The sequence below is a fragment of the Pelophylax lessonae genome (assembly GCF_965119305.1).
Source record: "Pelophylax lessonae genome assembly, chromosome: 7".
NCBI classification, from domain to species: Eukaryota; Metazoa; Chordata; class Amphibia; order Anura; family Ranidae; genus Pelophylax; species Pelophylax lessonae.
The window spans coordinates 62,175,097-62,200,708 of NC_138774.1; the positions used below are offsets into that span (position 1 = coordinate 62,175,097).

Below are 25,612 nucleotides of genomic sequence, written 5' to 3' on the forward strand. Positions count from 1 at the left end.
TGCGCACACCTATGGGCGGTGTAGGTGGAAGCGGCGGTGGAGGAGGACGAGGTAGCCAACACTGCTTTTCTTCAGTCATTTTAAATGAGGGTACACCCCAAAACAGTGAGAAAGATCAAAAATAGAACAATGGCTGGGTAAGGTCGGTATCCATCTCTATTCTGCACAAGGTACGGAAAAGTCCTGTGGGATCCATGCCTGGTTCATTTTAATGAACGTGAGCTTGTCCACATTGTCTCTGGACAGGCGGCTGCGCTTGTCTGTGGTAACGCCCCCAGCAGTGCTAAATACACGTTCAGATAATACACTGGCTGCAGGGCACGCCAGCACCTCCAAGGCGTAAAGGGCAAGGCCATGTGCCCAATTTGGAGACCCAGAAGTTGAAGGGGGCAGACCCGTCATTCACTACATGTAGGCGTGTACACACATACTGCTCCACCATGTTGGTGAAATGCTGCCTCCTGCTAAGACGTTCCATATGAGCTGCGGGTGCTGCTGTTTGTTGTGGCGTGCTGACAAAGCTTTTCCACATTTTGGCCATGCTAACCCTGCCTTCTGAGGTGCTGGCGGTGACCTGGTTGCGTTGGCGACCTCTTCCTCCTCCTCCTCTGCCTTGGCCTTGTGCTTCCACTGTGGCCCCGCTGTCAGGTGGGAATGCCAGCAGCATCGCGTCTACCAGCGGGCGCTTGTACTCGCGCATCTTGCGATCGCGCTCCAGTGAGTGAATTAAGGACGGTACGTTGTCCTTGTAACGGGGATCCAGCAGCGTGGCCACCCAGTAATCAGCACAAGTTAGAATGTGGGCAACTCGGCGGTCGTTGTGGAGACACTGCAGCATGTAATCGCTTATGTGTGCCAGGCTTCCCAGAGGCAACGAAAGGCTGTCCTCTGTGGGAGGTGTATCGTCTGTGTCCTCTGTATCCCCCCAGCCACGCACCAGTGATGGCCATGAGCTGGCCAGGGTGTCACCCTGCTGTGAACATGGTTCCATCTCCTCCTCCTCATCCTCCAGAACTGTGCCCCTGCTGGACAATTGTGTCCCTGGCGTTTGTGTGTGCAGGAACCCACCCTCGGAGCCCCTTGCGAATGACTGCCCTGAAAGCCTTGGAAATGTTACCTCTTCATCCTCCTCCTCCTCATCCTGTGCCACATCCTCTTCCATCATCGCCCGAATCGTTTTTTGAAGGAGGCATAGAAGTGGGATAGTTAAGCTGACAACGGCGTCATCGGCACTGGCCATGTTGGTGGAGTACTCAAAACAGCGCAACAAGGCACACAGGTCTCGCATGGAGGCCCAGTTATTGGTGGTGAAGTGGTGCTGTTCCGCAGAGCGACTCACGCGTGCGTGCTGCAGCTGAAGCTCCACTATGGCCTGCTGCTGCTCGCACAGTCTTTCCAGCATGTGCAAGGTGGAGTTCCACCTTGTGGGCACGTCACATATGAGGCGGTGAGCAGGAAGGCCGAAGTTACGCTGCAGCGCTGACAGGCGAGCAGGGTGAGAACGCCGAAAGTGCGCACAGATGGCCCGCACTTTCTGCAGCAGCTCTGACATATCGGGGTAGTTTTTAACCAATTTACCACCGGAGGATTTTGCTGTCTTCCGTCCAGACCACTTTTTGTGCTTCGGCACTGTGCGACTTTAACTGACAATTGTGCGGTCATGCAATGTGGTACCCAAACGAAATTTACGTCCTTTTTTTCCCACAAACAGAGCTTTCTTTTGGTGGTATTTGATCACCTCTGCGCTTTTTATTTTTTGCGATATTAATAAAAAAAGAGCGAAAATTTTGCAAAAAAATGACATTTTCAACTTTGTCTTTTAAAAAATATCCAATATACTCAATTTATGTCATTTTTTTTGGCCAAAATATATTTAGCTACATGTCTTTGACAAAAAAAAATTCAATGAGCGTATTTTTATTGGTTTGCGCAAAAGTTATAGTGTCTACAAACTATGGTGTAAATACTGAAATTTTACGCAGCTTTAATTTCTGACTGCCTATCTCAATTCATGAAGTGCTAAAATGGCAGGGCAGTACAAGACCCCCCCAAATTACCACTTTTTGGAAAGTAGACATCCTAAGGAATGTTCTGAGAGGCATGTTGAGCTCATTGAATATTTAATTTTTTTGTCACAGGTGTTTGAAAAATGAATAAAAAAAAAAATTTTTTTTTTTTTAACACAAAGTTGTCACTAAAAGATAAATTTCTCACACATGCCATGGGTATATGTGTAATTACACCCCAAAATATATTCTGCTGCTTCTCCTGAGTACAGGGATACCACATATGTGAGACTTTTTGGGAGCCTAGCTGTGTACGGGACCCCGGAAATCAATCTCCATCTTTAGGTTTTCTAATGGCGTAAATTTTTGATTTTACTCCTCACTACCCAACACTGTGACAGGGAAGTGAAGGGGTTAAACTGGGGGAGATCAAGGGGTTAAACCTTTATAGAGGATAGATGGCGGGTGGCCTAAACCTATTCGGGCCTAGCGCTAGCGCAAATTAGGGTCACCAGTGACACTAAATACAGTGATCAGTAGTTATCTGATATACTGTATATATTAGTGCACTGTTTTATATGGAGTGAAGGGGTTAACTGGGGAAGATCAAGCGGTTAAAAGTTTATTAGGGAATAGGTGGCGGGTGCCCTAACCCTAAATGGGCTTAGCGCAAGCGCAAATTAGGGTCACTAGTGACACTAAATACAGTGATCAGTATTTACCTATATACTGTATTTAGTGCACAGAGTAATAGGTAGTGAAGGGGTTAACTGGGGCTGATCAAGGGGTAAAAACTTTATTAGGGGATAGGTGGCGGGTACCCTAACCCTATTTGGGCCTAACGCAGGCGCAAACTACGCTCACAAGTGACACTTATACAGTGATCAGTAAAATATCTGTATACCACTGTATATAGTGTTCACTGTGAGGGGTTTGGGGGTGATCAGGGGGTGATCAGAGGTGATGAAGGGGTTAAATGTGCCTATGTGAGGTGTGTCAGTGTAGTGTTGGTGGAAACTCACGTTTTTGGTGTGTCTCTGTCTCTCTCCTGGAACCGAAAGGACTTCAGGAGGGACAGTGACATCACTTCCCCTGTCTGTGTTTACATTACACAGACAGGGGACAGATTGCCATTGGTGGGGACCGATCTACAGACACTGACCAAAAATCATTGGTCAGTATCTGGTGATTGATCGGTTCCCTAGCGAATGCCATCGGTATCGGGACCCGCGGCGCGCGGGAGCGCGCTCTGGAGCCGCGATCGCGCATGACGTTAATACTACGTGGCTGAGCGGTATCGTGCCGCACTGCCGCAGTAGTATTACCGCACGCGGTCCTAAAGTGGTTAAGGAACCTCTGCACCACCAAATTCAGCACATGCGCCAGGCAAGGGATGTGTGTCAAACCGGCTAGGCACAGAGCTGCTATGAGATTTCGCCCGTTATCGCACACCACCATGCCGGGCTTGAGGCTCGCTGGCAGCAACCACTCATTTGTCTGCTGTTCCATGCTCCTCCACAACTCCTGCGCGGTGTGTGGCTTTTTCCCCCAAACAGGCAAGTTTTAAAACTGCCTGCTGTCGTTTACCCCTGGCTGTGCTGAAGTTGGTGGTGAAGGTGTTACGCTGACCGGATGAGGAGGCGGTAGAGGATGAGGAAGCGGAGTAGGAGGAGTTAGGAACAGGAGGCAAACTGAAGCGCCCTGCAATCCTCGGCGGTGGAAGGAGATGCGCCAAACAAATTTAAAAAGGTGTATCTCACATGTACCGATACAGACTATGCCGTAATTTAATTTTTTACACTCAAACAGGGTGTATATTGAATAGCGGAATAGGAAAAATTTTACAAAACGGTGTATCTCACACGTACAAACACAGACTAGGCCCCGATTACAATTTTTTGTACCCTAAAGGCAGGATGAGGATGAGGAGTAGGAGGAGGTCCGAACAGGAGGCAAAATGAAGCACCCTGCAATCCTCGGCGGTATGAGATGCGCCCCAAAAATTGGAAAGGTGTATCTCACACGTACCGATACAGACTATCCCACAATTTAATTGTTTTTACCCCAAAGGTGTAGATTGAATAGCGGAATAGAAAATATGATATCAAAAGGTGTATGTATCTCACACGTACAGACCCAGACTAGGCCCAAATTACTATTTTTTGTACCCCAAAAGGCAGGATGAGGAGTAGGAGGAGTTCGGAACAGGCAGGAGGCACACTGAAGCACCCTGCAATCCTCAGCGGTATGAGATTCGCCCCAAAAATTGGAAAGGTGTATCTCACACGTACCGATACAGACTATCCCGCAATTTAATTGTTTTTACCCCAAAGGTGTAGATTGAATAGCGGAATAGAAAATATGATATCAAAAGGTGTATGTATCTCACACGTACAGACCCAGACTAGGCCCAAATTACTATTTTTTGTACCCCCAAAGGCAGGATGAGGAGTAGGAGGAGTTCGGAACAGGCAGGAGGAAGACTGAAGCACCCTGCAATCCTCGGCGGTATGAGATGCGCCCCAAAAATTGGAAAGGTGTATCTCACACGTACCGATACAGACTATCCCGCAATTTAATTGTTTTTACCCCAAAGGTGTAGATTGAATAGCGGAATAGAAAATATGATATCAAAAGGTGTATGTATCTCACACGTACAGACCCAGACTAGGCCCAAATTACTATTTTTTTGTACCCCTAAAGGCAGGATGAGGAGTAGGAGGAGTTCAGAACGGGCAGGAGACACACTGAAGCACCCTGCAATCCTCGGCGGTATGAGATGCGCCCCAAAAATTGGAAAGGTGTACCTGACACGTACTGATACAGACTATCCCGCAATTTAATTGTTTTTATCCCAAAGGTGTAGATTGAATAGCGGAATAGAAAATATGATATCAAAAGGTGTATGTATCTCACACATACAGACCCAGACTAGGCCCAAATTGCTATTTTTTGTACCCCCAAAGGCAGGATGAGGAGTAGGAGGAGTTCGGAACAGGCAGGAGGCAGACTGAAGCACCCTGCAATCCTTGGCGGTATGAGATGCGCCCCAAAAATTGGAAAGGTGTATCTCACACGTACCGTTACAGACTATCCCGCAATTTAATTGTTTTTACCCCAAGGGTGTAGATTGAATAGCAGAATAGAAAATATGATATAAAATTGGTGATTTTTCTATAGCACATGTGAACAGCAGTGTCTTATATCAGTCAGCTCTGTTGCAGGCTATGGAGGGAAAAAAAAAGAAAATTCCCCCTTTAAGTTTGTAATTTTTAAATAGATTAGTACAGACTATGCCAGAATTTAATTTTTTTAACCCAAAAGGGTGTATATTGAATAGTGGAATAGAAAAAAGTGTATAAATTTTGAAATCACTCAATAATAGCACATGTGAACACAGCAGTGTATTATCACAGTCAGCAGCACTGAAGGAAAAACGCTGCACACAACTAACTGATAAAAAAGATTTTTTTCTCCCTCCTCCTCAGCGGCAAAAAGATTGTGTTCACACCACCCCACACACAGCAAAATCGATGTGGACCACTGACCCTGCCTATCTCCAGCCTCGCCCTAAAATGCCCTAATATCTCGCCCTGCCTGCACTCCGACCTGTCCCTGAATTCTTTTCGGACACAATATAATTTTTGACTGTCTGTCCCTAATCAGCAGCCAGCACGTATGATGTGTGCTCTGTCCCTGTACTACAGCAGAATGACGCAGCGGCGCTCGGTCTCGAACTTATAAAGACTTGGTCACATGCTTCAGATGGCCAATCACAGCTACTAATACATTTGTAGGCATGGCTGGGATGGCTTAAGGCACACCAGTTAAACGCTTGTTGATTGGCTGTTGAAAGCCCGCCATTAAAAGCGCGCCAATACATACAAACACGGAAATAAAATGACCGAACATGGATTTTAAACCCGAATATACAGTAAAGTTTTCGGGTCCGTGTTCGGGTAACAAAAATCCAATTATTCGGTACGAACACGAATAATACAGTCCGTGTTCGCTCAACACTACCGACGATGCCTTTGCCTGCAGTTTTAAAAACCATGTTTCTGACATCCACGTGCACCGACCTCAGCCTGTTTACCGATTATGCCTTTGCCTGCCGTTTTAAACCAAGTTTCTGACTTTCAAGTGTACCGACCCGGCCTGCTAATCAACCAAGCTTTTTGCCTGCCACTTGGACTGATCTTTTGCCCTTCAACTTCAGTACACAGGGGTCTCACACATATGTGAGGGGCTTCAGAATAGAGTTCGGAGTATAGAAAAAAAGTTTTTGGTTTTCTGTGTTCCCAGAACAGGGTCTGGAGTCCGGAGGCTTCAAAGACATTTGGGTGGGAGGAGCCTCTACCCCTGTCCCCATTCTTTCCTGACAGAGGCCTAAGCTTGAAGGTCCTTACTGCTGCCTGGATCAATATTTTAGCTGTGCTGAACATATCGCTGCATATAATGACCCAGGACTTTATAGACCACATCTCTGCCTGCTACCTAGACCAATGCTTGGCTGTGCTGACACTATCCCTGCTTACTGCCTGTAATGACTATGGACAGTATTTTTGCCTGCTGCCTGTAATGACTATGGACAGTATTTCTGCCTGCTGCCTGTTTGATTGCTTTTGCTGTCACGGACCACATCCCTGCCTTCTACCTGGATGCTCTCCTATGTGGACCACTACTAAAACCACAGGTAATCTTTTGTTTACCCTTTGCTCAGCAGAATATATTTTGGGGTGTAATTGGTATGTACATGCTATGTGTTAGAAATATGAAGGGCCTTCAAAAATGTAATAGGTTGTCAGGGAATAAGATGTAAAATGCATGCTCCTAGAACGTCTGAAGGTGTCTACTTTGATTTTGTAAAAAAAGATTGGGAAGATTGGAGGTCTCCCCAAGGAAGGAGTCAACTAGGGACACCAGTTAGATGAAAATCAAAGAAAAATAACTTTATTTAGGCACTTGGATTTTGGGTCTCTGTTTATGGCCAGGCGGTGTAAAAGTCTCACACATGTGGTATCGCCATACTCAGGAGGAGTGGCAGAATGTATTTTGGGTTGTCATTTTTGCTATGTACATGCTATGTGTTAGAAATATCCTATAAATTGACAACTTTGTGTAAAAAAAAATAGGTTAATTTTTTTCCCACATTTTCCAAAAACTTGTGGAAAAAAATGACATGTTCAAAAGACTCACAATGCCTCATAGAATATACGTTGGAGTGTTTTCTTTCCAAAATGGGGTCATTTTGTGGGCAATTCCATTGTCTTGGTGCTCCAGGGCCTTCAAAAGTGTGATAGGTAGTCAGATAATTATGTGTGTAATTTATGCTCCTAGAACGCCTGGCGGTGCTACTTGGATGTTGAGTCTCTTTATGTGGCCAGGCTGTGTAAAAGTCTCACATATGTGGTATCGCCATACTCAGGAGGAGTGGCAGAATGTATTTTGGGGTGTAATTTTTGCTATGTACATGCTATGTGTTATAAATATCCTATAAATTGACAACTATGTGTAAAAAAAAAAAAAATAGGTTTTCATTTTTTTCCTACATTTTCCAAAAACTTGTGGAAAAAAATGACATGTTCAAAAGACTCACAATGCCTCATAGAATATACATTGGAGTGTTTTCTTTCCAAAATGGGGTCGTTTTGTGGGCAATTCCATTGTCCTGGCCAGTCAGGGCCTTCAAAAGTGTGATATGTACTCAGAAAGTTATGTGTGAATTTATGCTCCTAGAACGCTTGAAGGTGCTCCTTGGATGTTGGGCCTCTGTATGTGGCCAGGCTGTGTAAAAGTCTCACACATGTGGTATCGCCATACTCAGGAGGAGTGGCAAAATGTATTTTGGGGTGTCATCTTTGATGTGTACATGCTATGTGTTAGAAATAGTTTATAAATTGACAACTTTGTGGGAAAGAAAAGAAAACAATTTTTTTTTCATTTTCCCAAGAATCGTGGGAAAAAATTAAAACTTAAAAAAATTCACCATGCCTCTTACTAAATACCTTGGACTGTCTACTTTCCAAAAAGGGGTCATTTGGGGGGTATATGTACTCTTCTGACATTTTAGGGCCTCAAGAAAGGAGATAGGCCGTTAGTACATCAAGTGTGATCAATTTTCAGGAATTGGTACCATAGCTTCTAGACTCAATAACTTTCACACAGACTAAATAATATACACTAATATGGGTTATTTTTTTCCAGAGATAAGTAGTAGTATACATTTTGGCAAAAATGTATGAAGAAAAACTTAATTTTTTACAAAAATTTTTAATAAAAAACTAAAAAAAAGTGTATTTTTTTTCAAAATGTTTGCTCTTTTTTTGCTTATATCACAAAAAAACCCAGTTGTGATCAAATACCACCAAAAGAAAGCTCTATTTGTGTGAAAAAAATGATAAAAATATTTTTTGGTTACAGTGTAGCACGACTGAGCAATTGTCATTCAAAGTGTGAGAGCGCTGAAAGCTGAAAATTGGTCTGGGCAGGAAGGAGGTGTAACTTCCCTGTATTGAAGTGGTTAAATAAAGTTGTTAGGAACTAGAGCATTCGGGGTAGAAGTTCTTAAGGAAGTGAATCAGTCACCATTTTGAGAAAATACAGCAGGGCAGCAAGATATATTTTTCTAAATCTCTCGCCATCACCCCTGAGAGAGCTTAAAAAGTGAGTTCTTGTTATCCCATCTTGTATTATAGATCATTGGAGAACATTAATGGCTGTGTGTTGAGTTATTTTGAGGGGATAGCAAATTAACACTGTTATACAAGCTGTACACTCACTACTTTACATTGTAGCAAAGTGTAATTTCTTCAGTGTTGTCACATAAAAAGATATAATAAAATATTGATAAAAATGTGTGGGATGTACTCACTTTTGTGAGATACTGTACATTATCTATGGATAACTATACTACAAAATTCTCCCACAAATGCGGACCATTGATTGCAACTAAGATTTGTTAACCACTTCTGGACCCGGAAGGTTTTACCCCCTTAATGACCAGGCCATTTTTTGCACTGGGTTTCTTTAACCACTTCAATACCAGGCACTTTCACCCCCTTCCTGCCCAGGCCGATTTTCCCCTTTTAGCGCTGTTGCATTTTGAATGACAATTGCGCGGTCATGCAACACTGTACCTACACCAAATGTCATTTTCCCCCCACAAATAGAGCTTTCTTTTGGTGGTATTTGATCACCTCTGGGTTTTTTCCTTTTTGCTAAACAAATAAAAAAAGACTGAAAAGTTTGAAGAAAAAAAATTTTTTTTTGTTTATGTTATACAATTTTGTAAATAAATAAGTTTTTTTTCCTGCACTGATGAGCACTGATGAGACTACACTGACAGACACTGATGAGGAGGCACTGATGGGGTGGCACTGATGGGGTGGCACTGATAGGCGGCACTGATAGGTAGCACTGATATGCAGCATTGGTGGGCACTGATAGGCGGCACTGCTGGGCACTGATAGGCGGCATTGATGGGCACTGATAGGTGGCACTGATGGGCACTGATAGGTGGCACCGATGGGCACTAATGGGTACTGATAGGTGGCACTGGTGGGCACTGATGGGCGGCACTGATGGGCACTAATGGGCACTGATAGGCGGCACTGGTGGGCAATAATGGGCACTGGTGGGCGACACTGATAGATGGCAATGATGGGCACTGGTGGGCAGCACTGATAGGGAGGGCACTGGCGGGCAGCACTGATGGGGAGGGCAATGGGGGGCTCCCTGAGCCCTGATTGCCATCCCTGGTGGCCATAGTGGGCATCCCTGGGGTCATAGGTGGGCATCCCTGGGGTCAAGGGTGGGCATCCCTGGTGGTTCTAGTGGCACCCCCCGAGGGTCTGCACTGTTATTCAATGATCTGATTACCAGTGACGACCCCCCCCCCCCCCCCCCCCGTCAGGGGAGCCGCCGAGCAGCCGAACGTCAGTAGGCTCTTTACCGAGATCGGAGATGCAGGGAGTCAGACTGACACCTTGCATCACCGATCGCCGCTCTGCGCGCCCCAGAGCTGTATTATCCTGCCGCCGTCATATGCCGTCAATTTGCTATAGGGAGGGCGGGATGTGGTTAACTGACATTTGCGTGGTCGTGCGACGCTGTACCAAAAAAAATGAATATCCTTTTTTCCCACAAATAGAGCGTTCTTTGAGTGGTATTTGATCACCTCTGCAATTTTTATTTTTTTGCGCTATAAACAAAAAAGAGCGACAATTCTGAAAGAAAAAAGAAAAACAATAGGTTTTACTTTCTGCTATAAAACATTTTCAATAATAATAATAAAAAAAAATAAAAATAAAATTTTTTCATAATTTTAGGCAAAAATGTATTCTGCTGCATATTTTGGGTAAAATAATCCCAATAAGTGTATATTGATTGGTTTGCGCAAAAGTTATCATGTCTACAAACTAGGAGAAAGATTTGTCATTTTTATTTATTTTATTTTTTTTACTAGTAATGGCGGTGATCAAATCGGACCCCTAACTGACATTTTAGACACTTTTGGGGGGACCAGTGACAATACTACAGTAATCAGTGCTAAAAATATGCACTGTTACTGTACTACAGGGGCGTAACTACAGGGGTTGCAGGGGTTGCGATTGCTACCGGGCCCCATGCTCCAGGGGGCCCAGTAGCAAACCAGTGGGTGAACTTCCAGGATTGCAAAAGTCACACTTGCGACCGGGCCCTGGCATTGCACCACTGTGGGGAGGCCCAAAGATTTCAGGAAGGGAGCCCACGGCCAGGGATCTGGGGGGGCCCTTCATGGTTTCTTGCATCGGGGCCCTGAAGGCTCTAGTTACGCCTCTGCTGTACTAATGACACTGGCAGGGAAGGGGTTAACACCAAGGGCAACCAAAGGGTTAAATGTGTCCCTAGGGGGTGCTTTTTTAACTGAGTGGGGGATAGACTTGATAGATGAACAGAGAGACCTGTGTTGCTAAATAGGAGAAATACAGGATCCCGGTGTTCATCGCTGACAGAACAGCGGTCTGCCATGATTACATTGTTCTGTCTCCACGGGGAGCGATCGCGGGACCTGCTGATTGGCTCCCCCACTAGCTGTCTCACGAAGCGACGTACAGGTACTTCATTTCGCGGGACAGAGCCAACCTGCCACAGCATAAGTACAGCGGCTGTTCGGCAAGTGGTTAATTTACTCACACAAAAAATTATTTTTCCTAACAAATTCATTCAAGACCATGTTGCGAAAATGAATACACCCCAATGAAAGTCTTAGGAGCAAAACTAAATTTTAGACAACAAAATCCTAATTAACAAGAATTCAACTACAGGTGACAAAGATGGAACTGCAACAATCTGGCAGAGATTAACACCTCGACAAGAGCGTCTTCTGATGAGAAGGGCTGAAGAAAATCGCCATGCAAGTTCACCGCAGTTAGCTAAATAAGTAGAAAGCTAAACTGTGGTAATTGTTTCTCATGACACAATACAGCGTACACTGCGGAGGAATGGCATGCTTGGGTGTCGTCCACGAAGGAAGCCTCTCCTAAAGCCCATGCACAAAAAATCCCATCTAGAATTTGCCAAGGCCCATGCTGAAAAAGAAGAAGACTGCTGGGACTCAGTACTCTGGAGTGATGAGACCAAGATAAATGTTTTTGGAACTGGTGGCTTCGAAACTGTATGGCGTTACAAAGATGAGGAGTACAAAGAAAAAATACATGGTGTCAGGTAGCTGCATTTCATTGTTGTAAGGGGGGATGGGTGCGCTGATAGTGTGTTGAAGCTGCTCCCGGTATTCAGTGCTTTTGAATATAGATAAATGTATATGTGGTGTGGGGTGCGCTAAACAACAAATAAATAATGAATATATAACATATATCTATATATGAACCAAACCCCCCCTCTCTAACCTCTCCTCTCTTTCAAACCCCCCTTCTCTCTCTCACCACTCCCTATCTATCTCATCCCATTTCTCATTCTCCCCCCCTCCCGTAGCATCTTCTCATTCAATATAGAGCAGTACATCTGTGAATTCATGATGATACCATCAATGAAATGCAGCTGTGTTGTGGGGTGCGCTAAACAACAAATAAATAATGAATATATAACATATATCTATATGTGAACCAAATCAACAAAAGTAAATATATATAACATATATCAATCTGTGAAACCAATTAATAATGCAAATCAATTGGTGCATAAACATAAAAGTTCATAAGTGTCCATAAATATTGTGCAGGTGAGTACAATTGTATTCTATCCAAATAATATGTGTATCCACCACCAAGTGAAATTCATCCTTACCAAACAGCACAAGAAACTATAGTTGCACCTTATTTATTTCCGTTTGGTAAGGATGAATTTCACTCGGTGGTGGATACACGTATTATTTGGATAGAATACAATTGTACTCACCTGCACAATATTTATGGACACTTATGAACTTTTATGTTTATGCACCAATTGATTTGCATTATTAATTGGTTTCACAGATTGATATATGTTATATATATTTACTTTTGTTGATTTGGTTCACATATAGATATATGTTATATATTCATTATTTATTTGTTGTTTAGCGCACCCCACACCACAGCTGCATTTCATTGATGGTATCATCATGAATTCACAGATGTACTGCTCTATATTGAATGAGAAGATGCTACGGGAGGGGGGGAGAATGAGAAATGGGATGAGATAGATAGGGAGTGGTGAGAGAGAGAAGGGGGGTTTGAAAGAGAGGAGAGGTTAGAGATAGGGAGGGGTGAGAGAGAGAAAGGGTGAGAGAGAGGGGGGGTAGATGAGGAATGAGAGAGAGGTGGTGAGAGAGAGTGCGATGGGGGGGGGGGGGAGATGAGAGAGAGGGGGTGAAAAAGAGGGAGAGGGGGAAAATATGTATAGGGAAGAGAGAGGAGGTTTGAGAAAGAGGGGGGTGGGGGTGAGAGAGATAGGGGTAAGAGAAAGAGAGGAGGGGAGAGATATGGGGGTAAGAGAGAGAGAGAAGGGGGTGAGTGAGAGAAGGGGGCGAGAGAGAGAGGGGGGGTGAATAAGATAGGGAGTGAGAGAGGGAGAAGAGGTAGGAGAGAGAGAGGGGGTGCGAGATAGAGGGTATAAGGGAGGCAAGAGAGAGAGGGAGGGTGAGAGAGAGAGGAGGTGAGAGAGAAAATGGGGGCGAGAGAGAGAAGGGGGCGAGAGAGAGAGGGAGGTGAATGAGAGAGGGAGTGAGAGAGAGAGAGAAGTAGGAGAGAGAGAGGGGGTGAGAGAAAGGGGGTGATAGAGAGGGGGGTGAGAGAGAGGAAGGGGGGTGTTCAGTATGTCTGCTACTCACAGTCATGGCCCAGGCTGCTCTCGCCTCAGCTCATGCAGCCAGGATCTAGAGCTGCTATCTTACATCTGCCGCCTCCATGGCCCCTTTCACAGGTGTGTGTGCACTGTACGGGAGACTAATATTATTTTATGCAGTTAATCTTCCTCCATACACAAACAGGAACGTCTACGGATCGCCCCTGCAGGGTACACAACAGAATGAACCGGAGATCAGGGCTGCAGAGCTGGGACTGTGATCCCAGTGGCCAGGCAGCAGAAGAGGGGCGGGACTTATCATGCATGGGGCTCTCAGCACTGTCTCCATCCTGTCCTAGAGTTAGGGGGTCTGTGTGTGCAGGGAGGATGGGGGGACCATCACATGTCACTGATCTATTGGAACTGATAGAAAACTGTTGAGGAGAGCACTGAGTAAAGAGACCACTGTGCAGAAAAGTTTTAAGGAGCCCATATGATCGGTGAAATTACAAAAGGGGTGTACTAATTTATAGCACTGTATATATATATATACACACACACAGTATCTCACAAAAGTGAGTACACCCCTCACATTTTTGTAAATATTTAATTATATATTTTCATGTGACAACACTGAAGAAATAACACTTTGCTACAATGTAAAGTAGTGAGTGTACAGCTTGTATAACAGTGTAAATTTGCTGTCCCCTCAAAATAACTCAACATACAGCCATTCATGTCTAAACCGCTGGCAACAAAAATGACTACACCCCCCAAGTGACAATGTCCAAATTGGGCCCAATTAGCCATTTTCCCTCCCCGGTGTCATGTGACCTGTTAGTGTTACAAGGTCTCAGGTGTGAATGGGGAGCAGGTGTGTTAAATTGGGTGTTATCGCTCTCACTCTCTCAAACTGATCACTGGAAGTTCAACATGGCATCTCATGGCAAAAAACTCTCTGAATCTGAAAAAAAGAATTGTTGCTCTACATAAAGATGGCCTAGGCTATAGGAAGATTGCCAAGACCCTAAAACTGAGCTGCAGCATGATGGCCAAGACCATACAGCGGTTTAACAGAAGAGGTTCCACTCAGAACAGGCCTTGTCATGGTTGACCAAAGAAGTTGAGTGCACATGCTCAGCGTCATATCCAGAGGTTGTCTTTGGGAAATAGACGTATGAGTGCTGCCTGCATTGCTGCAGAGGTTGAAGGGGTGGGGGGGTCAGCCTGTCAGTGCTCAGACCATACGACACACACTGCATCATATTGGTCTGCATGGCTGTCGTCTCATAAGGAAGCCTCTTCTAAAGATGGTGCACAAGAAACCCTGCAAACAGTTTGCTGAAGACAAGCAGACTAAGGACATGGATTACTGGAACCATGTCCTGTGGTCTGATGAGACCAAGATAAATGTATTTGGTTCAGATGTTGTCAAGTATGTGTGGCAACAACCAGGTAAGGAGTACAAAGACAAGTGTGTCTTGACTACAGTCAAGCTGTCTCCAGACCTAAACCCTATTAAGCATCTGTGGGGCATCCTCAAAACGGAAGGCGTAAGGCCGCTAACATCCACCAGCTCCGAGATGTCATCATGGATGAGAAGAAGAGGACTCCAGTGGCAACCTGTGAAGCTCTTGTGAACTCCATGCCCAAGGGGGTTAATGCAGTGCTGGAAAATAATGGTGGCCACACAAAATGTTGACACTTAGGGGTGTACTCACTTTTGTTGCCAGCGGTTAAGACATTAATGGCTGTGTGTTGAGTTATTTTGAGGGGACAGCAAATTTACACTGTTGTACAAGCTGTACACTCACTACTTAACATTGTAGCAAAGTGTCATTTCTTCAGAGTTGTCACATGAAAATATATAATAAAATATTTGCATAAATGTGAGGGGTGTACTCACTTTTGTGAGATACTGTATAGATATAAGTGTATATTTATATATATATATATATATATATATATATATATATATACTGCTTAAAAAATGTAAGGAACACTTTTTAATCAGAGTATAGCATCAAGTCATTTAAACTCCTGGGATGTTGATCTGGTCAATTAAGTAGCGGAGGGGGTTGTTAATCAGTTTCAGCTGCTTTGGTGTTATTGAAATTAAACAGAGGTGCACTAGATGGGCAACCATTAGACAACCTCCAAAACAGGAATGGTTTTACAGTTAGAAGCAAATGCCATTTATTTCCTGCTTATCTTTTCGGACTGTTTTTCACTCGTTTTGCTAGGGTCAGTGTCACTACTGGAAGCATGAGGCAATACCTGGACCCTATAGAGGTTGCACAGGTAATCCAACTCCTCCAGGATGGCACATCAATACGTGCCATTGCCTCAAGACAGGCAGCTACTCTAGGAGAGCAGGACAGGGCCGTAGAAGGTCCCTAACTTAACACCAGGACCGGTATCTGCTCCTTTGTGCAAGTAGTAACAGGATGAGCACTGCCAGAGCCCTACAAAATGACCTCCAGCAGGCCACTGGTGTGAATGTCTCGAATGTCTCTGATCAAACAATCAGAAACAGACTTAATGAGGGTGGCCTGAGGGCCAGACATCCTCTAGTGGGCCCTGTGCTCACTGCCTGGCACCATGGAGCTCGATTGGCATTTGCCATTGAACACCAGAATTGGCAGGTCTGCCACTGGCGCTCTGGGCATTTCACTGATTAGAGCAAGTTCACCCTGAGCACATGTGACAGACTTGAAAGGGTCTGGAGAAGCCGTGGAGAATGTCAATGATCATATCCCCCTGAGGAAGACACGTGGTCCCTGTGTCGACTAGTCGCGCATAGGGGAAGGGCAAGGACGGACGGAGCACTGCACCGAAGCTTGGTGAGATTAATAGCATCCAGTGTGCGCTGTGTATCTGAGGCGGCGCTGATCGGTCTCCCCCGTTATACCACCACGATTTCCATCATCTCTAAAGGCGATTATATATGTGCATGCTATGCAACTGCTAATGTGAGTGAGACCATTATATATCTTTTTCAATAAATGCTTGTTTGAAGGATTTCATGCACTATTGTAAGTCTCTCTGTTTCCATAATATTTCACATTGAATGATACTGCAAGCCGGATCTCAGCTGTGGATAAGAGGAGTCTTAAAGATGCAGATGGTTGTCTCATAGGATCTTTTTACTCATGCGTTTTTTTTATAAAGCGTTGAGGTGAGCGCCCATTCACAAGGGGGTGCACGGTTGTGGCTGTCTACTGTGACACTCTGGTCGCACATCTTTGGGAGCACAGATCACTTTTATGATTGTTTGGACTATATCCATTTATTAATTTTCAGCACGTTTATTTATCCTATGGTTGTCTCATAGGATCTTTTTACTCATGCGTTTTTTATAAAGAGCTGAGGTGAGCAAGGGGGTGCACGGTTGTGGCTGTCTACTGTGACACTCTGGTCACATATCTTTGGGAGCACAGATTACTTTTATGATTGTTTGGACTATATTCATTCATTAATTTTCAGCACGTTTATTTATTATTTCACACTGGACTTTTTTACATCTTTTTCACTTTTATATACTTACCTTTATTTATATACAGTATATTTATTGGCACTATTTAGCACTTTAATATTGCATATTACACACGGATCTGATATATGTAGTGCAATTTATGATTATATATCCACGCAGCACTGTTTTACTTAAGGTTATGCTGCCTGTAACATCGTTCAGCATGACCGGTTTGGTGGTGGGTCAGGGATGGTCTGGGGAGGCATATCCATGGAGGGACGCACAGACCTCTACAGGCCTTGACTGCCATTTGGTATCAGGATGAAAACCTTGGACCCATTGTCAGATCCTACGTAGGTGCAATGGGTCCCGGGTTCCTTACTAGTGCATGAAAATGCCTGGCCTCATGTGATGAGAGTATGCAGGATGAAGGAAATGATACCATTGAATCGCCTCCATGCTCGCCTGACCTAAATCCAATGGAACACCTCTGGGACAGTGGCGGCTGGTCATTCGCGGTGCAGGGGCGCCGCCCTCCTATCCATGCGTCTGGCCCCCTAATCTACATGCGGGGCGCCGGATACATAGAGATCAATGGGGCTTTTTTTTTTTTTAGCCATGTGATTAGAGCCAGAGGCTCTCACAGACTAAAAAAAAGGGTGGGCTCGGGGCGCAGAGCAGTGCGCCCCAAGCCCACCCAGTTGTGTGACAATAGCGAATGAAAATTCGCTATTGTCCCACGGATCCTCCTCCTGGCCAATCAGGAAGTGGGTTTTGAGACCCGTTTCCCGATTGGCCGAAAGGAGAAGCCATGCCACTGGGCATGGAGGAGGAGGAAGGAGGGAGGAGACGCAGAAGACGGGGAGGAAGCCGAAGCTGCCGCCGCCGCCTGCTGCTGCATCCAGGCAGGGTGAGTGAGGGTCCTGCTGTCTGTCTGTCTATCCTGTCTGTGAGTCTGTTGGTCCTGTCTCACTATCTGTCCTGTCTCCCTGTGGTCGGGGGGGTGTACGGTGTGCGGCCTGGTGTGGTCGGAGGGGTGTGTATGGCGCGGTCGGTCTGACGCCCCCCCGGCCCATGGAGCACCAGCCGCCACTGCTCTGGGACATTATGTTTCAGTTCACCCGATACCGCCAGGTTCCACCTCAGTCTTTTCAGGAGCTCAGTGATGCCCTGGTCCAGATCTTGGAGGAAATACCCCATGATACCATCCATTGTCTCATTAAGAGCATGTCCCAACATTGTCAGGCATGCATACAAGCACTTTGGGGCCATAAAAACTACTGAGTACCATTTTGAGTTGCTGCAATGAAATGGACTAGCCTGCTGCATCATTTTTTCACTTTGATTTCTGGGTGTCCTTGAATTCAACCCTCTGTAGGGTGATAATTTTAATTTCCATCAAACGATGTGGCATCCTTTCGTTCGTAACACATTACCCAGTACATATCCAGCATGATATTTTTCCCCATTGAGATCTGGTGTGTTTTCAAAGTGTTCCTTTAATTTTTTTGAGCAGTGTATGTATGTGTGTGTGTGTGTGTGTGTATATATATATATATATATATATATATATATATATATATATATATATGTATGTGTGTGTGTGTGTGTGTATATATATATATATATATGTATGTATGTATGTATGTATATGTATATGTATATGTATAGTTTGTGAGGTCGAAAAAAGACACCAGTCCATCTAGTTTAACCTATGATGTGTGTGTGTGTTTGCTGTTAACCGTACATTGTATACCCCTGTATGTTGTGGTCTTTAAGGTGCCCATCTAATAGTTTTTTGAAACTATCGATGCTCCCTGCTGATACGACTGCTAGCGGAAGAGAATTTCACATCCTTACTGCTCTTTCAGTGAAGAACCCCCTATGTATTTTAAGGTTAAACCTTTTTTCCTCAAGTTTTAGTGAGTGGCCACGTGTCCTATTGTATTCCCTTTCTCTGAAAAGTTTGTTCCTTATGCTAGGGTCGCCAGTACAGTATTTGTACATTGATATCATATCCCCCCTCAATCGTCTCTTCTCCAGAGAGAAAAAGTTCAGTGCTTGTAGTCTTTCCTCATAGCTGATGTCCTCCATTCCCCTAATTATTTTTGTTGCCCTTCTCTGGACTTTCTCCAGTTCCAGCACATCCTTCCTGAGGACCGGTGCCCAGAACTGGACAGCATACTCCAGATGCGGCCGGACCAGAGTCTTGTAGAGTGGGAGAACTATCTCTTTATTTCTGGAGTGAATCCCCTTTTTTATACATGCCAGTATTCTGTTGGCTTTGCTTGCAGCAGCTTGGCATTGCATGCCACTGCCAAGCCTGTTGTCTACCAGTACCCCCAGGTCCTTTTCCATCCTAGACTCACCCAGAGGTTTCCCCCCTAGTGAGTAGCTTTCTTTTGGGTTTCTGACACCCAAGTGCATTACTTTACATTTTTCAACATTAAACCTCATCTGCCATGTAGTTGCCCACCCCATTATTTTATTCAGATCCGCTTGTAAGGTTTCCACATCCTGCATAGAAGATATTGGCATGCTTAGTTTAGTATCCTCCGCAAATACTGAGATTGTACTAGATATCCCCTCCTCTAGATCATTTATGAATAAATTAAACAGGATTGGCCCCAGGACAGAACCTTGGGGGACCCCACTTTCCACACCCGCCCAATCCGAGTACTCCCCATTAATCACCACCCTCTGTACTCTCCCCTGGAGCCAGTTCTCTATCCAGGTACTCACCCTATGGTCCATGTATGTGTATATATGTATGTGTGTATATATATATATATATATATATATATATATATATATATATACACAGTGGGGATCGAAAGTTTGGGCACCCCAGGTAAAAATTTGTATTAATGTGCAAAAAGAAGCCAGGGAAAGATGGAAAAATCTCCAAAAGGCATCAAATTACAGATTAGACATTTTTATAACATGTCAACAAAAGTTAGATTTTATTTCCATCATTTACACTTTCAAAATAACAGAAAACAAAAAAATGGCACCTGCAAAAGTTTGGGCACCCTGCAGAGTTAATATCTTGTACTGCTCCCTTAGGCAAGTATCACAGCTTGTAAATGCTTTTTGTAGCCAGCCAAGAGTCTTTCAATTCTTGTTTGAGGTATCTTTGCCCATTCTTCCTTACAAAAGTCTTCCAGTTCTTTGAGATTTCTGGGCTGTCTGTCACGCACTGCTCTTTTAAGGTCTATCCATAGATTTTCAATTATGTTGAGGTCAGGAGATTGTGAAGGCCATGGCAAAACCTTCAGTTTACGCCTCTTGATGTAATCCCCTGTGGATTTCGAGGTGTGTTTAGGATCATTATCCATTTGTAGAAGCCATCCTCTCTTTAACTTCAGCTTTTTTTCACAGATGGCATCAAGTTACCATCCAAAATTTGCTGGAATTTTATTGAATCCATTTTTCCTTCTACTCGTGAGATGTTCCCTGTGCCACTGGCTGTAATACAACCCCAAAGCATGATTGATCCACCCCCATGCGTAACAGTTGGACAGAGGTTCTTTTCATTAAATTCTGTGCCCCTTCTTCTCCAAACGTACCTTTGCTCATTCCGGCCAAAAAGTTCGATTTTAACCTCATCGGTCCACAGAACTTGTTTCCAAAATGCTTCAGGCTTGTCTATATGTTCATTTGCAAAGTTCAAACGCTGATTTTTGTGGTGAGGACGTAGAAGAGGTTTTCTTCTGATGACTCTTCTATGAAGACCATATTTGTACATGTATCTCTTTATAGTGGAATAGTGTACCACAACTCCAGTGTCTGCCAGATCTTTCTGGAGGGATCGTTTAGTCAAACGTGGGTTTTGAATTTTTTTTCTCACAATTCTGTGAGCTGTTCTGTCTGATATTTTTCTTGGTCTTCCAGATCTTGCTTTAACTTCCACTGTTCCTGATGACTGCCATTTCTTAATTACATTCCGAACAGAGGATATTGACATCTGAAAACGCTTTGCTATCTTCTTATAGCCTTCTCCAGCTTTGTGAGCGTCAACTATTTTCAGTTTCAGTTTTCTAGACAACTGCTTAGAAGATCCCATGGTGCTGATTGTTGGGGCAAGGTCAGATGAGTCTGGGCATTTAAAACCTTTGAGATTGACATCACCTGGTCTTTACCAGACGATGATTGAGAACAATCCATGACACTAGCAGGTCTCAGCCTTGCAAAGGGGGCAGTGCATGCTATAAATTCTGCAGGGTGCCCAAACTTTTGCAGACGCCATTTTTTTTGTTTTCTGTAATTATGAAGGAAGGAAATAAAATCTAACTTTTGTTGACATATTATAAGAATGTCTAATCTGTAATTTGATGCTTTTTGGAGATTTTTCCATCTTTCCTTGGCTTCTTTATGCACATTAATACAAATTTTTACCTGGGGTGCCCAAACTTTCGATCCCCACTGCATATGTGTGTGTATATATATATATATATATATATATATATATATATATATATATATATATATATATACACACACACATTTTTTTTTTTTTATGCAAACAATGTCCTTTAGCAGCCGATGGCCTATAAATGCTGAAAAATATTACATTACATAAATAAAACCAGTTTCTGTTATAACTTTCAGTTATAATATTTTTAATGCAATCACTCAATAGACAGTTACTAATCACAATTATTGTAATTTTTTATCAACAGTGTGCTCCCTCCTTACTTAATAAAACACTTTACGTCCAGCCACCGCAGATGTACTGCGGCGGGCTGGCTCTCCCAGGCAAAGTGCCGTACATGTACGGCGCTCACCTGAGAGGAGCTAGGGGGCGATCGCGCCCCGCCTGAGGCGTGCTCCCACCCCCGCTCATCAGTGGGGAAGTCAGTGCATGTGACAGGCGGCTCCAATGGCCGCTGGCCACTTGAGATCTCCTGCCGCTGACAGAGAAGGACGGACGGCTGATGTAAACACAGCCGTTCGTACTTCTCCCTGAAGTGATCACAGATGTCACATGTCTCTGTGATGACTTCACAAGCCATGGCCGCCCACAGTTAAAATCACGCCCCTTAGGGTCACATTTAACCCCTTAATCACCAGTACTGTTAACCCCTTCCCTGCCAGTGTCATTTTTACAGTAACAGTGCATATTTTTAGCACTGATTATTATAGTAATGTCACTGGTACCCCCAAAAGTGAAAAAAATGTCAATTAGGGGTCCTATCTGTCCACCGCAATATCGCAGTCCCGCAAAAAAAAAAAAATAAATAAAATCGCACATCGCCGCCATTAAGAGTAAAAAAAAAAAAACATTAAAAATGACATAAATCTTTCCCGTAGTTAGTAAACGCAATAACTTTTGTGTAAACCAATCAAAATACGCTTATTGTGATTTTTTTTACCAAAAATATGTAGCAGAAAACAAATTGGCCTAAAATGTTAAAACATTTTGATTTTTCCATTTTTTTTTTTTTGAGAATTTCACATAAAAGAATGTGAAAAATATTGTTTTTTTTTTTTCAAAATTGTTGTTTTTTTTGTTTATAGCGCAAACAATAAAAATCGCACAGGTGATCAAATACCACCAAAAGAAAGCTCTATTTGTGGGAAAAAAAGGACGTCAATGTAATTTGGGTACAGCGTCGCACGACCGCGCAATTGTCCGTTAAATCCACGCAGTGCCAAATCGCTAAATAGGGCCTGGTCATTGAGCAGCCAAATCTTCCGGTCTGAAAGTGGTTAGGATGTTTCACCGAAGGAGATCAACCTTATAATTACAAAGGTGATAAGCACTTTTTTTATATGATATATGGGGTCCTGGTCACTCATCACATGCAGTATGTCCCATCAGATATTGTTCAAGCCCAGAATCAGTTCATCCAAAAAGCAGAGGAGAACCTAAAAAACCTTCTTCTAAAACATAAGATTGTGCTGAAACCAGCACCAGTGCAGCTTGCTCTGACACCGTTTGGCGATCCTCACAGCAAACATGAATGTCCGGATGTGACAATATAATTGTCTTATTCACTGTGGAGAAAGGAATATATTTGGACACTTTTTCAACATTTATAACACGATGGTTGCTAAAGGATTGCATTTGTTTGCACCATCTATTGGATTATATACTGTATTCCATATTTCATCTTATTGCACTAATGATTGATAGAGTACCATTTTCTTCTATACATTTTCTTATATTTTTTGTAGTATTGAGTGTTCTCTCCCTCCCATAAGCCTGTGACTGAGTAGCAGGGGTATTATTTTATTTTGGGGGGGGGGGGGGGGAGAGCAGAGCCAGTACTTTTTATGTCGGTAACTGCTCCTATGTCTTCAATCCTCGCATATGCAAGGATGATGTCACATTGTCCAGCACCCCCCCTCCTCAGCCACCTTTAGCTCCTGGAGGCTGCAGGACCAACCTTGCTGTGCTGTGCAATCTCGTGCCAGACATTAATGCGACACATTTTACAAATAGACCCTAAACTGTTAGGTCTCTGACTTTATTTTCTTTTATGTTTTTTTATTGATCCTTTAGGTTAGGTGGATGTGAGACTCTTACCCACAGCACAGTAATTAAGAGTTTTTTTTTTTGAACTGTAAACTGTACTATTCGTAGGCTTAGAATTTTTAACTATGTCCCTTTAAGACATTCCTATTATTCAATGTAGTTATTCTCATTTTTATTGTGGCGTTATGCACATGGCGTATGTCTTCTCTGTCCCAAGGTGTTCCTCTTTCACAATTTCCAAACTTGTGAAGTATGGTTACACGGGCAGCACAGTTCCCCCTTCTAACTAATGAGCTACACTGCCTCTAATATGCACTTCCTGAAAGTTGTTATAATATATTAAGTTGTCATAATTCTTCTTCACACAGGGCAATTATATCCATGTCCTGTGCAGGTCCATGTTAATACGCACGGGGATGCACAGGTGCTTACTGCCCCAATATGACATCCATGTGGGTGGGGGTGTGTGCCCCTGAACTCACCCTGGGTGCATTCAGGGTCTTGCACCCGCACAGATGTCACACTGGAAGCATGGCTGTGTTCGTGCAGCCACTGTGTCCCAATAGACAGCTATGAGACTGCTGACATGGGATGCACACAACATCTGTGCATCCCCATGCCAGTAGCACATAATCCTGCATGGGGCATGGAGGTAATCTCGCCATGTGAACAAGGCCTACATTTTTGTACAAAAAATTGATGATAAAAACTGTTTAATTGCAAAAACAAGCAGTCTTAGTAGCTGGTAAAATATTCATCATGATGGGATATTTATTCTCTCTTTACCGTCCCTATGTTACATTTCCTGCAGGCTAAACATAAGGCTCTGTACCTTCTCTATGAATGTTTCCGCACTCTCCTTTGCAGCATTAAAATTCTTCAATCCAACACTTTTTGAAGCATCAATGACGATGAAGATATTCATGAGGCCACCTGTTTTTACTTAGATGAAAAGAAAAAGTGCGCTGATTGAATAGTGGAAAGCTGCTACCTTAGAACTTAAAGTGATAAATGATATGGATAATATGTATCAGGTGCACTGACCAAAAACATGTGAAATCATATATGTATCAAAAACATAAACGATAAGGTCTATAATAAGACAATTCAATGGTTCTGGTGACTAGTGAAAAATGCAAAGGCAAATAAAACTGTTAAATTCAACAATAAAAATTGAAAACACCAGTTGGTGTCAAACAATAGTGTCCATCCAAATATTAAAGTGACAAAAACAGTCCAAATTGAATGCACACAGGTGAAGAAAAAGTCCAAATCCAAAATTGCTTGTGAAGAAACAGTTGAACTGAAAATGAGAACCACGTGAATAAGAATTCAGTGTCCCACCACCAGCTTAGCTTCTTACCAGAAGATTAGAATATAAGGGCGTGTAGAGAAATAGCTCTGCTCCAGAGATCACACAGCAAAGAAAAGACCCAAACGAGTTTGGCCACTAATAGATCCCAGATGGAGAAGATAGTAATTGGCCTCTTACCAAATAATGGATAATTCAGGCTGTGAGCAAATGTACACTCCTGTCCTATGCAGGATAAGGTGTGGGGTAGATCTCTGGTAGATTCTCGCTTTTCTTGTCCTCAATCTTTAAGTTCTTCGGCAGTAGCTGAGGCGGCTTCCAGATTTCTTGAAATAATAGCCACTTTATAGTCTTTTTGAACTAGTAGTTTGGCAATGGCTTTTCCAATCCCTTTGGATCCTCCAAAGACAGCACATACTTTACTCATCAGCTCCACACTGCTCTGCGCCTCTTCCTGTGGCCCAAGCCTCGCTCTGACTCCTCTGCATTTCTTCCTGTGTTCCAAGCCTCGCTCTGAGTCTGACTCTCAAAAGACTATAAAGTGGCTATTATTTCAAGAAATCTGGAAGCCGCCTCAGCTACTGCTGAAGAACTTATAGATTGAGGACAAGAAAAGCGAGAATCTACCAGAGATCTACCAGCCTGAATTATCCATTATTTGGTAAGAGGCCAATTACTCTCTTCTCCATCTGGGAGCTATTAGTGGCCAAACTCCTTTGGGTCTTTTCTGTGTGATCTCTGGAGCAGAGCTATTTCTCTACACGCCCTTATATTCCAATCTTCTGGTAAGAAGCTAAGCTGGTGGTGGGACACTGAATTCTTATTCACGTGGTTCTCATTTTCAGTTCAACTGTTTCTTCACAAGCAATTTTGGATTTGGACTTTTTCTTCACCTGTGTGCATTCAATTTGGACTGTTTTTGTCACTTTAATATTTGGATGGACACTATTGTTTGACACCAACTGGTGTTTTCAATTTTTATTGTTGAATTTAACAGTTTTATTTGCTTTTGCATTTTTCACTTGTCACCAGCACCATTGAATTGTCTTATTATAGACCTTATCGTTTATGTT

General features: G+C 43.4%; 1 protein-coding gene across 1 annotated transcript in view; it reads right to left on the reverse strand.

The window, feature by feature from the left end:
* LOC309559995 (complement factor B-like) overlaps positions 1-25,612 on the reverse strand; it is a 230,250-nt gene that overhangs the window by 146,071 nt on the left and 58,567 nt on the right. Inside the window, exon 7 of the mRNA XM_082263476.1 lies at positions 24,060-24,160. Within this exon, the coding sequence (XP_082119602.1) occupies positions 24,060-24,160 (101 nt within the window). The remainder of the gene's footprint in view (positions 1-24,059; positions 24,161-25,612) is intronic.